A 13,263-nucleotide genomic window follows, 5' to 3' on the forward strand; every position below is an offset into this window, starting at 1 on the left:
GAGACTCTAGCGCTCTAGTCTTCCTGTTCTTGCCCTCCAAACCAAAGTCAGTTTATAGGAAACTTTTCTAATCTTCTGGGGATGAATCAGGTAATAGCATTAGACATAGGAGCAGAATTGGGCCAATCAGCCCATTCAAATCATGGCTGATATGTTTCTCAACCACATTCTCCTGCCTCTTCCCTGTAACCCTTGATTCCCTTACCAATCAAGGACCTATCTTAAATACATTCAACAACTTTACCTCCACAGCCTTCCTTGGCAATACGTTAAGTCTCATCTCAGTCCTAATGTTTCGCAAACAATGTCCATTCCCATAGTCATCAATTTCAGTCCTACTTAAAAGAATGTGAAGACACAATGAGGGAAAGGTTTCTTTAAACTACTTTTGCAGTATTGCGCACTTTAATTCAAACACGAGACAAATAGCACATCTGAATCGGCACGGTGCATTTATTAAATACAATAAAATCTGCAATGTAACAAAACTTTATGCATATGAAATTCAAAACACCATTTAAATGAACAAAAGATGGCTCACTCCATTTTTTTCTGACTAGCACTTAACACTAGCTTGAATCCAACAGCTGTTTTTATAGTTTTAATTGGACATTGTTCACAGACTAAACTTTTACAGTAAGAGTGCTCAGTAAAAACATGAGGTAAGAAACTGGTTTGATAAAGGGGTCATGCAGAACATGCGAAGAGTGTAAAGAAAAAATGCTCATTAAAGCTCAAAAGAATAAAGTAATCTAAAATAATGTATACAGAACAGCTGTAAAAAATAAATGAATTCAGATACATAGCTTAGCTTCTTTGGTTACAAAGTAGGTTGAACAATTTCACAGCTTTTTATTATCCTCCCCTCCCCCAAAAAACTCTTGAGGGAAAAAGAAAAAAAACAGAAAAATCATGGCAATTCTTTTTTTTCCAGACATCAAAAAATCAGCAACAGAAATGAGCACAGTTTATTTTTCTTCATCAAAAAAAAAAGCCCAAATATCCTTTCAAGGTGTTAGGTCACAATGTCCGATGCCTACTTGTACAAGTCTTCTATGTTCTTCCTTATAATACTTACACTCTATACAAAATTTACATTCAAACCAGGATTCGACTATCGCAGAAGAAAATCCCCATGGTAAAACTGCCATTAGTGTTAGAACTCTTTAAGCCAGGATTTTTTTTTGCAATTTTATTATTGCCTATATTTTCAAACTAATATACGCAATCCCAACCATCACTTGCTTTTACCAGTAATCTTATAATCTTTAATTTCAAACTTACAAAAAAAAGATTTCTATGACATTGTTCATTTACATATGAAAATAGCAGCCCCGTAATAAATAAAAACAAACAGTAAATGAAAATTCATGTCTGCAAAAAAGTTACTAGAATGGTGGCTCCTTTCAGACAGAGCTGCTAACCAGGTCTTAATGTTAGACAGGTGCAACGACCCAGAGATTCCTATTTTTCATATATGTATGTGTATATATACATATATAATTATGTATAAAACCTTGGTAAGCCAGAAAGATGTAGGTACCCACTTGTCCATAAACCTGATGAAAATCAGCTTTCCTCCTACAAGACATTAATCCTTCAACCACTTCTCTTCGCGCTGTCATACACTTGCGGATGCCAACTGCAACATCGCACGTAGAAAGCTCTTGCGGGTGATTGTCTAATACTGAGAAGGCCAAAGAGCAAAAAACACATTTAAGCATGGCTATTTGCTGTTCAATGTAGAGTGGTAAGAACACCAGTGGCACACATTGTATTTTTTTTTGAAGATTTCTTTTCCTATGCAGGCGAACAAGTTTCATGCAGAAGGGACATTAGGCTGTGGTGGAGGCTGTGTCTGTTGTGCGCTCTGTTGAGGTTGTGCTACTGCTGCCAGCTGCTGTGTTTGCGAAGTGCTACTGGGATTGGTCACCTGGGTCTGAAGCTGAGACAGCTGGTCATTGTTCGCTAGTGATTTTAATAATGAATTCTCTCGTTCTAGTATACAGTTCTTTTCAATCAGCTCTTTGATCTGCTCCTTCAAGACTTCCACTTCTTCTCTTACTGCATACATCAGATGACTTTTCACTAAATCCTGCATTAAACAAAAACATAATCAATGACTTGCACTTCCGAACAGATTTCACAGTGGAATCCTTCAACATGACAGAACAATCCAATTCATTTAGTCCTTGTACGAGAAAATGATGTCAACTCTGCAGCGTTTTTGTACATTGAACAAAAAAAGGGCTCAAATTAAAATGTATATATTTTTTTTAAATAGAAAAGCCTATTTACCTGGCAGCTTTGAGATATCATGTTAGGCATCAATTGTTGCCAAGCACTGAAGTACAGGAATAACATGGAGAAAATCAGGGCTATGATTTCAAACAGGCTGCAGTTAGCAAGGAAACTCTTTGCAATTTGTAGTATTTTAAATCATGTAGCCAGACTTGGTAAGTGACATTTCAGCAAGGAAAGTAAGATGTGCAACTCCTGAGACGACTATTTTCTACTGCAGAACATCTTTCAAATGTGCAGCTTAATTCCCAAAACACTCCAAGACATTTTAAAATATAATTCATGAAATTCTGATTGCAATGGCAATGCTTGCATTTCTAAAACCATATTACCAGATTTACTTAAACAGTGTCTTTAGCAAGAAAAGTGATTCTTAGCAATGCAAGCACAAACAGGTGATTGGAAGGAGAATTAAACTGCTTCAGTTCCAAAAACTGCCACTTTAGCGAAAACCATCAGCAGGTATAAAACAGTCTGGCAAACAAAGTGCAAATGAGGTTTACAGCACACAGGGCCATTCGATTAATCATTTCTTGCTGTTTTGTCAGAGCTGTCCTAAACTAATATCACTACGCTGGGACCCCATATCACCTTTTGCTTCTCATATTTGTACTCTGTTCCTTCACCAGATACAATTGTCTCTAATTCAATTGCTCCCAATGACGACACATTCCATTCAACTATATGTTGGGAGGAGGAGAGAGACAGAGACACTGTTTGTGTTCTTGGCTTGAAGAGCTGTAGAGACTGCAATATCTGTGCCACCACCTGTTTACAAAAATGGTCAGCTTACTTTGTTTTCACCCATATAGTGTCCTATCCATGTTTTGCTTTAGTCAGGAAAATAATTTGAGACACAAATCAACACTTAATAAATGTTTGGGTTCGTCTACAATCAGTTGTAGATATCTTTCTATTTGACTACCTTAATGATATCTATGACAACCTACTGGAGAAACCATGTTGCATTCAGCTACATGTAGATGGCACAGTGAAAGTAGCTGCTTCTTAAGGGGCAAGGCACAGCAGAACTCCAGAACTGTTTGGTAGCAGGATTCTGAATCACTCATGACAAGAACTTGCAATTGAATCACCCCACCTGGTCAGCAGAATGCAATGATTTTGAGATAAATGTTCAACTACACAGGATATGATTACTTCTAGATACAGATGGTCAAACTGGTTATGTGCAGAACACTGCTATCTTGTACAGGACAAGAAAACTTTTGGTTCTATATTCCTGGTTTGCAGCAAACTATCTGCTGATTTTAGCTGGGTTGAAAATAGGAGAGCAATCAATGGACTATGGAGACAGTTGGGCAGAGGAAGGGGAGAAAATACACTTGAAGGTTATAACAGAGTGGAGAACCAAACTGAAGCATGGATCTATTTCAGAGAAAGCCCAAGAGTTCAACAGGATTTTTAAAAAAGTGAATATTAAAGCACAGGCAAAGCAACGGGCATTTTTGGAGATTATTAAATATTTTATCAATTTCCAACAATAAATTCATTGGTGATTTTTCCATGTGGTGAATCAGAAGAAAATACTCCAATTGGTTTCTTATTGAGATCAGGTACATGATGAGCATAAGGTTATATGCAGAATGTCATCTCTCAAATGCTCCAGAGTCAACTTTCAGCAAGAAATGAAACTGTACAAACGAGGATATTAGTTGCGATGTTGACACTCCTCTCCTACCCTACCCCACCCCACCCCCAAGTTTATCAGCTGTAACACGCTCATCAGGTTTATTGCAGTTCAACTAAATTTTCTAAAAATGCTTTTCAACAAATGCCCTCTGTGAGAACATGATGGCCCACTGACATTATTGCTAGGCTATTAGTCCAGAGACCCGAGGGTAGTGTTCTGGGTTCAAATCCTGCTATAACTGATGCTGAAATTTGAATTCATTAAAATAAAATCTAGAATTAAGAGTCTAATGATGATCATGAAATATTGCCAATTATCAGAAAGACTCATCTGGTTCACTAATGTCCTTTAGAGAAGGAAACTGCCATCCTTACCTGGTCTGGCCTACATGTGACTCCAGAACCACAGCTGTGGCTGACTCTTAACTGCCCCTCTGAGCAATTAGGGATGGGCAAAAATTGCTGGTCTCGCCCATACCTTGTATTTGGATACAAAAAACCCAATACATCATGACTATTAGATAAACCAATTTGATTTGTTCTACCTTGTGACAAGTTAATCTCTCCTTGGGGTTGGGCAAGTTGAACATGCAAGTAAAATTTGCATACTAATATTGTAAATGAGAAAGAAAATACCTAAGAAACCCATCATTGCTAACCTGAAGAGGGAGCAAATTGATTATTGGAGGATTCATTGCACTTACCATCGCCTGTTCTATTTTGTTGTCGATTGCTACCACACTGGCTCCTGAAGCACTGTAATAGAAAGGAGCACCATGAAATATAACGTACAACATTTTTTGACTATTCTAAATGAAGAACTACAAAATTTGATAGGTTATGGTGTTTAAAAGTTTAAGATGCTGGTGGAAAATTTCACAGTGCGTCTCCTCAGCCCTCAGTAGCAGCACACACTAGAATGTAAAGTATTGAGATTGCCTCTTCATTTTAAAGTGAAGCAACCAGCACATGCTGTAAAATATGCACAAACATCTAGCTTACACCACTGGAGAGGATTGCAAATTAAGTTTTAATGCAGTTTCCTCCAAAAGGACAGCTGCAGTTTTATTCAAACTCCTCCATTTCAATATAATCTAGTTATCAGAGGAATTTACATCTTTTGGGATGATAAGAATATAAAAGTAATGAAGCCGATACAGTGCAAGGGAAAACTGTATGTGGAGTGTGTACAGTTTTGGTCTCCTTATTTAAGCAGTGACATACTGAATACTAACAAATGGGGTGGGTGGGGGGAGGAGAGAGAGAAGTGCGAGCGGATTAGGTATGGGTGAAGACACTAATTTCTCTCTTCCACTTAAGACACGGATGAGGAAGTAGTACACCTTCAGAATTTTCTTCCACTGTGAGCAGCGGAAGCTGGGTCATTGAAAAATTCCACACAGTGACACAAAATTCCATCTCTCGGAGTTGAGCATACTGTCCAAAAAAACTGTATACTGTGTAGTTAAGGCAAACTGTGGTATAGCATTTAAGAAACAACAAACCCCATTATATTTTGTAAAAACAAAATTTAGCAGAGGCTGGAAATCTCAACAGAGAATGGGGAAACTCAAGGAGGTCAGACAGTATCTGCAGAGAGGTGAACAGACTTAACCTTTCAAGTCGGAATTTTTTTTAGAATTAACATGTCATATCGGACTCAAAACATTAACTCTGTTCTTTTGAGTCCGATCTGACATGTTAATTCTAAAAAAGTCCGACTTGAAAGGCTAACTGTATTTCTCACTCCACAGATGCTGCCAGATCTGCTGAGTTTGTCCAACATTGTCTATTTGTATTTGGTAACACAAAGTTTGGTCAAATTGTTTTGAATCCATTATGTTCAGCATTATGCTAAACACATCTTTCCACACTTGGGTTATTGTTAAGTACATGGAAAACAGTTACTAATAATTTAATGGGAGTAGTCAGCACACGTGTAACAAAGCTAAAGCAGTAATGTCACAACAGAAAGACTATAAAATCTCCTGAGGATCATTTGCATTGAAAATACTGTGGAAGGTATTTAACAAATTTAAACTGAAGAGAAAAATAATGGCTTTAGTTGGATCTTAGCACCACCGGCTTCTGAAACACAATGCACTTAAAACCCACAACACATGAATAAACTTAGCATGTTGAGGAAGCTGCAGACTAGAAACACTTCCCTTTTTGATTTTAAAGCGTACTGGCTTGTGCCAGCTGTGCACTGACACTCACATCTCACCAGTCAGAATATTAAAATTAAAAGTGCCACGTGGTTAATGCCAACACCACAGTGCCAGTTTCTTCCTCATTTTGCCTGGGACCAAGGTATATAGGATGTCAGAACATAGCAATAGTGCCTAAAGAACCAATTTGCACATTCAAGCACAGTCAGAATATAGTATTCTTGAATCTTGAATTCAAAGGCTGCAGCGAGGTATTCTGGACAAGCAGTGCAATTAGATTTAGATTGGAAAATCTGCAATCTGATCAGGTTATTCTCAACATACTTTAAGTCTTCCACATAAGAGGAAATTTATTGTGACAGCAACTTATACTGGTTTCCTGACATTGCTAGATCATGACGTATTGCATACTGTGGAGAGGGAAACTCTGGAAGGAAGTTAAAACTTTTTAGAACACTCTGGATGTGTTAATATTACTGTATCTAAAAGTAAGTTGAAATATTTAAGAATTTGAACTCTTGACTGCTCAATTCCCCACAACGTAACATATTGCCCAAGTGAATCTGGATCATGCTTGCACTATTGGCTTTATTCTTCACCTCTCCCCATATCATCCAAAACGCAGGATCAACAAGGACAAATACAAAGAAAAGGGAAGTTACTAAAGAACGGTCAAGCATATCATTAAAGGTGGAATATTTTCAGAAGCCTATTAGTCACACCGGACATCCTATTATCAAAACCTGCAATTTACACAGATTCATCATATTGATTCATCTCAAAAGCATTTTATTAAGTATATATAATTAATAATAATAATAATTAAGTGTATGAGTATTGGGAATATCGTGCAGTCAAATGCACAAAACATTCTGTACAACATGAACAAATGACTAGGCTAAAAAAACCCATAGGTGACATGAGCTTTTGAATTTACTCAGATGTGTTGCTGTGATTTGGAATGGATCGTCTGAAGAGGGTGATGGAAGAGGAGTTAATAGTAACTTTCAAAGGGGAATTTGCACATGGGCATACAGGATGGAAAAGTCTCTTTCTGCGCTCATTCTACAATTTCATGTCTGGAACTTAATTGGTTGAGAAGAAATGTTGGCCAGCGCATCAAATATCCTTGGGTAATGCCATGGGATTTTTCAACACTCATGGCTAGGGAAAGCAGATGGCCACAGTATTAACATAATTCGAGGTTACAAAATGGAAGGAACCCGATCCAGTAAAGGCACCAAGCACAAATCATAGACATTGAAAATGTTGGTAGTGACTTCCATTTTCTTTGAGGTTCACTTATTATGAGCACATAAGAGCTGAAAGCTGTATTTTTCCCCTCAAAATTTATGCTATAATCTTTAAAATAAGCTGCAGCTAATTCACCTAGATTGACAGCTGTAAAACGAATTTCATTTTGCCTTGCAAGTGAAATCTGAAATTTTTCAGTCACCTATTGCGCTAAATATAAAATGCATCTGTTAAACTGCAATTGCCACATACTTGAGCTCAACCGATTCCTTTAGGTATACTAGTCCAGAGTTTGCCAGAAACCCAATTCAAAACACAGAACTAATTAACTAACTAATTTTTATTGAGTAAGAGAGGAACATTGACTGAACTAGAATGAAATTATTCCAAAAAACACCTGAATGTGCACAGCTCCTCAATCTGTGCTGCTGACACCCAGTGGTAACTAGTAAAATATATTTGTATAAAACACAGTAAATAGCTTCGGCAAACAAAAACAGAATTATTCTAAACAAAATATGCAGAAGTCCTTTTAAACAGAACCAGCTATCAGAAGCCCTCAAGACCTATTTTGAGATGAAGGCTAGTTCTGTAAAACCTTTCAATATTCGAACAAACTGGCTTGTGTTTACTAATACATTTCTCTCTGTTCTTTTTCATTTCAATCATCATGTTCCTTTGTGCCAGGGCAACTTTCTATGTGCATTGAAACTGTCATCAACTGCATCCATTTGCCCATGCTGCCAATGTTAAATCTACATTCATCTCCTTTAGCTGTCTCTGGTTTGAATCAAACAGGGACTTCATCTGGATCCGAAGAGAAATTAGTTGTTTAAAATATCACTTGTACGATGCAGCTACTGGGCACAGCCCCCTTTGACATAACTACTTTGTTAGCAGTCCAGCCAGCCAGGTAGGAAAACCCAGGCAAGGCTCTGAGTGGCATTTTGAAAAACCACCCTGTAATTTTTGCCTCATCAAAAATTAAATTTTATAGTCTGATTTTTCCCCACTGCCCTGTAGCAACAAAATCAGCTCAAAAAAATGGATTAAGCGTGCAATTAACAAAATGTCATTAATCTCTTCTGAAGTTTAATGGTAGCGGATAATCGAACATGTCACACAATAGTGAACACAAATACAGCAAACTACTTTAGAAAATCTGATAAACTCATTGTTTTCTTTGTTCACCTTTTATCCTCTCTCCCAATCAGACAGTATTTAGCATAATACATCTCAACTTAACCTATTTCTACACTTTTTTTTGAAAGGGTTAATAAATTCAGTTATTAGAACGTTCCTCATACATGAATTTGACTCAGAAATCCTTCCATTGCTCCAGTTCAAATAACTGGAAGTACAATAGATATGAGACCTCAAGAAACTGAATTACTTTGCTAATTCTAAACATGCTCTAATGGTTGTACACTGGAATCTTAAAACAAACACCTTTAAGACAAGTGGAAGAGATATTCACATACAAGTCACAATTATTATTCTGACAAGAGAGACCCCATTAACAAAATAATTACCTCAGAGTCCATTTTTTTATTCTGTGAGAATTCCGACTTCTGTACATTGCGTGCAATCCCTTCATGCTCAAGCTCCAAATTAATGCGAGAGAACAGCAAAAGCTGTCTGTTAATATATACTACACACATCCTGTTACTGAAGCCGGAAGCATCACAAAGTCAAAAATGGCATCGTCATAACCAGTAAAAGGCAAGTTGAAACAAACTCTGGCATTATATTTGCATCGGCACTGATGACGAGGAGACACAAATCACGGTGCATTCCAAACCACCATATCTCAGTTGACAACATCGAGAAAGACATGCAAAAATCGATACTTATCTACACACAATAAATAGTAGGTTCAGTCACCTTCACAGAAAGCAGGTCCAACTGGTTGCTATTTAAAATGTTAGAAACATTTATAGTTATTTTAGGAGCATCTCCTACTACCTTTAAAAAAAATGGTTTAATTACCTAAGTTCCATGCCTCAGCTTACACCCATCCTCTCCAGGTGACTCCAGTACCACAGTTAGAACTAATTATTATAGAATTATTCAAGTAATTGCATATAGCTCAAGTCTCCCATAATGAATTTTAAGAAAGCATTTTCCCCCACTCCCATTGTACCAGAGCAGCTTTAAAGCACTGCTTGCATTGTACTCCTCTGTCAATTTGCATGTTCACAATTATTGTTTCTCCCTCCAATTACAATGCAATTAACACAATTAAAATCACAATATCAACCAAAATTTCGGTAATAATTAATCAGGTCAAAATCAATTTGTACAGATCACTTCCAGGCACACGGCTATAAAACATGTTATTAAAATAAAAGTCTTGAAAGAAAAATAACTTCTATCCATATAGCAACTCTTATTTCCTCGGGTTGTCAAAAATGTTTCCAAGACAGTAAAGGTTTTAGGCGAAGTACACTAACAGGTAGTTTTGCACATAGAAAGGTCCCACAAGTAGCAATGAGAAAAATAATCAGATAAGTGGCATTGGATAAGTGTTGACAGGACACTGCAAGAACACCAGTTTTTAAACAATGCCATGGTATCTTTGTGCCAGAGGTCCTAACTGATATCTTGATTTAATATCTCAAAGGAAAAGATGGGCATTTGACACCAGTTTAATCCTGCACGTGAGTGTCAGGCTAGATTATTTGCTCATGCTTCTAAAGGGAGCATGAGCTCTTAAACATTGCTATTGTAGGACAGAAGGTTAAGAAGCATTTGGACAGGCATGAACAGGCAGGGAAGGGGATCTGGACCATATTCCAGCAAATGGGATTAGTTCAGAATGGCATTACAGTTAATACAGACATGAAGAACATGTCCCTGTGCTGTTCTACGTCCTATGACTCAGCCAACAGTGCAAGCACTACAACAGCTGACACGAAAGAGGAATTTTCCCCAGCTGTATTCTTGCAGTTCAGTATCTTCCATTAACTATGACATTTCAGCCAAGAGCTTTCTATAGTATGAAAAGATTGCCAAAAAAAAGCAGAATCGTAGTGAAAAGTGAGGTGGGAGTTCTTCTCTGTAGCTGGTACAGAAAGAATAACTAGCAAACAAACAATGTAAAAGCAGATGCCTCACAAAAAATAAAGGTTCAGAGACATTGGAAGGCCAAATTATGTTGGTATGTGAAAAATCAGTTATATTTTAACATAGTGGGTTCTACTCAACCCACATGGGCCATTGCCAATGGGATTACCCGTTTTGGGATAGCAATTCCCACTGATTCTCATTCCCGCCCCAATTTTACACATTGTTACACAGATATTTATTACCAGGCTCAGCTGGTACTGCACACACCTCCAAGTCAGAAGGATGTTGGCTCAAGCCCACACTAGAGACTTCAGCACTTCATCAAGGCCGAGACCCCAATGCTGTACTGAGGGAAGTATTCAATTGCCAGAAGTGCTATCTTTCAGATTAGACATTAATCTGAAGCCTGGTCTGCCCTTGCACAAAAATAGGTGGAGGTACAAGTAGTGAGGAAGACAAAGTTTAGGAAATATAGAGAGAACACAAATTTGGCAGATGGAATATGTTGTGGTAAAATGTAAGGTTGTGCACTTTAGCAGGAAGAATATGAAAAGCTGAATATTAGTTAAAGACAGAAACCCCAGAAAACTACAACAGTGAGATTTAGGGGCCCATGGACGTGAGTTGTGAAAAGCTAGCATCCAACTTCAGCAAGTAATAAATGCAAATAAAATGTTGACCTTTATTTCAAAGAGAATGAGGTACGAAAACAGGAGGTCTTGCTAAAACTACATAATGCACTAGTCAGACCACAGTTTGAATATTGCAAACAGTTTTGATCTCCTTATCCAAGGAAAGATATACTGGCATTGGTTGAACTTGGGCTTTTTCTTTTTAAAAATGAGAGGTTGAGCAGGTTGGATTTGCAGTTATTTGAATTTAGAAGAATGACAGCAGACTTATTGAAACATAGAAGTTTCTTAGTTGGCTTAATACGGTAGATGCAGAGAAGTTGTTTCCTCTTGTGAGAGAGTCTAAAATCAGAGGGCGTAAATCTCAGAATAAGGGATTGCACATTTAAGACAGCGATGAAGAGAGAATTCTTTGCTTTAAGTAGTGAATCTGTGCAATTCTTTACCAGATAAGCTGTTGAAGTTGGGTCTCTGGATGTATTCAAGGTTGAGATGAGTTAATTTTTAAAATCAAGAGAAAGTGAGGATTGCAGATGTTGGAGATCAGAGTCGAAAAGTGTGGTGCTGGAAAAGCACAGCCGGTCAGGCAGCATCTGAGGAGCAGAAGATTCGACACTGAGCATAAGCTCTTCATCCGGGATGAGGAGGTGGCTCAAGGGGGCTGAGAGATAAATGGGAGGGGGTTGGGGCAGGTAGGAGGGGACGAGAGAGGGCGATGGTGATAGGTCGGAAAGGAGGGTGGAACAGATAGGTATGAAGGAAGATGGACAGGTAGGACAGGTCAGGAAAGTGGCGCTGAGTTGGAAGCTTGGATCTGGGACATTGTGGGGGGAGGGAAATGAAGAAACCGGTGAAATCCACATTGATCCAGTGTCTTGAGGTCAAGGTGGAAGGTGTTAGTGAAGTTGATGAACTGTTCAACCTCCTCACAGGAGCACGAGGTAGTGCTGATACAGTCATCAACATGGTGGAGGAAAAGGCAGGGAACGGTCCTGGTGAAGGTGCGGAAGATGAACTGTTCCATGTAACTGAAGAGGCAGGCATAGCTGGAGCCCATGCGGGTCTGTAGCTACCCCTTTTGTCTGGAGCAAGTGGGAGGATTTGAAGGCAAAATTGTTGAATGAGGACCAATTCAGCCAATCGGATGTTTGTGTCAGTGAAAGGGTATTGGTTGGCTTGGCAGGAGAGGAAGAAACGGAGGGCTTGGAGGCCTTAGTCATGGCGGATGGATATGTATAGGGACGAGATGTCCATGGTGAAGAGAAGGCATTGGGGCCAGGGAAATGAGAGTCATGGAAGAATTGAAACCGTGGATGGTGTCCCGAACAGATGTGGAGAGGTCCTGGACCAAGGGGGACTGGACAACGTCAAGGTAAGCAGAGATATGTTTGGTGGGGCAGGAACAGGCTCAGATGATGAGTCGACCAGGGCAGTCAGGTTTGTTAATTTTGGGTAGGTGGAGCAACCGGGGAGTGTGAGGTTGGAGGCTGTTGGTGGGAGATCCCGAGGTTGTAGATGGTCTGGGAGATGGGAGGTGAGGTTGTGGTCGAGGGAGTGACCATGAGTTGGCACTTGATTTTAGCGTTGTAGAGTTGGTGCGCCTACTACTGTACCCCTCCCCCCAGACACACATTAGGAAGGGAATATCAAAGGTTATAGGAATAAGATACAAAAGTGAAGTTGAGGATGCAAGATCAGCCAAGATCTCATTTGAATGTTAAAGCAGACTTGATGAATCAAATGGCCTACTACTTCTCTCGCATTTTATGGTCTTCAGGTGGATGCAAAAGCATGGTTTCAAAGATGACCATGGGAGTTCTCCCTGGTACCCTGGCCAATGTTCATCTCTCAACCAACATCACTCAAAACAGATGATTTGTCATTACCACTTTACGACTTGTGGATGCTTGCTGTGTGCAAACCGATCGCGCCATTTCCTACATCTTAACAGTGACAAAGCACCTTGGTGATTATAAAGTGTGTTTGCACAGTTGGTATTCACGGAAGATGCTAGAAAATACACATTTCCCTTTCCCGATTACAATTTCCAAATTTGACTGTAAAGATGCTGCATAAAAAGCGAACTATAACACTTCGCACACACTAAAATGTTTTGCCTTTAGAAAGAAAGTTCAGCCAATCTGGAACTAAATTTTAAATTTTAAAACTAAATTTTTATAATGTAG

At 38.7% G+C, this 13,263-nt stretch overlaps 1 protein-coding gene across 2 annotated transcripts in view; it reads right to left on the reverse strand.

Moving 5' to 3' along the window:
- Positions 1–435: 435 nt before the first annotated feature.
- The window catches only part of tsc22d2 (TSC22 domain family 2), an 87,144-nt gene continuing 74,316 nt past the window's right edge, over positions 436–13,263 (reverse strand). For both annotated transcript variants that reach the window (XM_043702757.1, XM_043702756.1), the window contains 2 exons: positions 4,656–4,707; positions 436–2,095 (listed from right to left, as the gene is read on the reverse strand). In XM_043702757.1, the coding sequence (XP_043558692.1) occupies positions 1,820–2,095; positions 4,656–4,707 (328 nt within the window). In that variant the 3' untranslated portion in view covers positions 436–1,819. The remainder of the gene's footprint in view (positions 2,096–4,655; positions 4,708–13,263) is intronic.

The sequence above is a fragment of the Chiloscyllium plagiosum genome, chromosome 13 (genome assembly GCF_004010195.1).
Source record: "Chiloscyllium plagiosum isolate BGI_BamShark_2017 chromosome 13, ASM401019v2, whole genome shotgun sequence".
In the NCBI taxonomy this organism is placed as follows: domain Eukaryota; kingdom Metazoa; phylum Chordata; class Chondrichthyes; order Orectolobiformes; family Hemiscylliidae; genus Chiloscyllium; species Chiloscyllium plagiosum.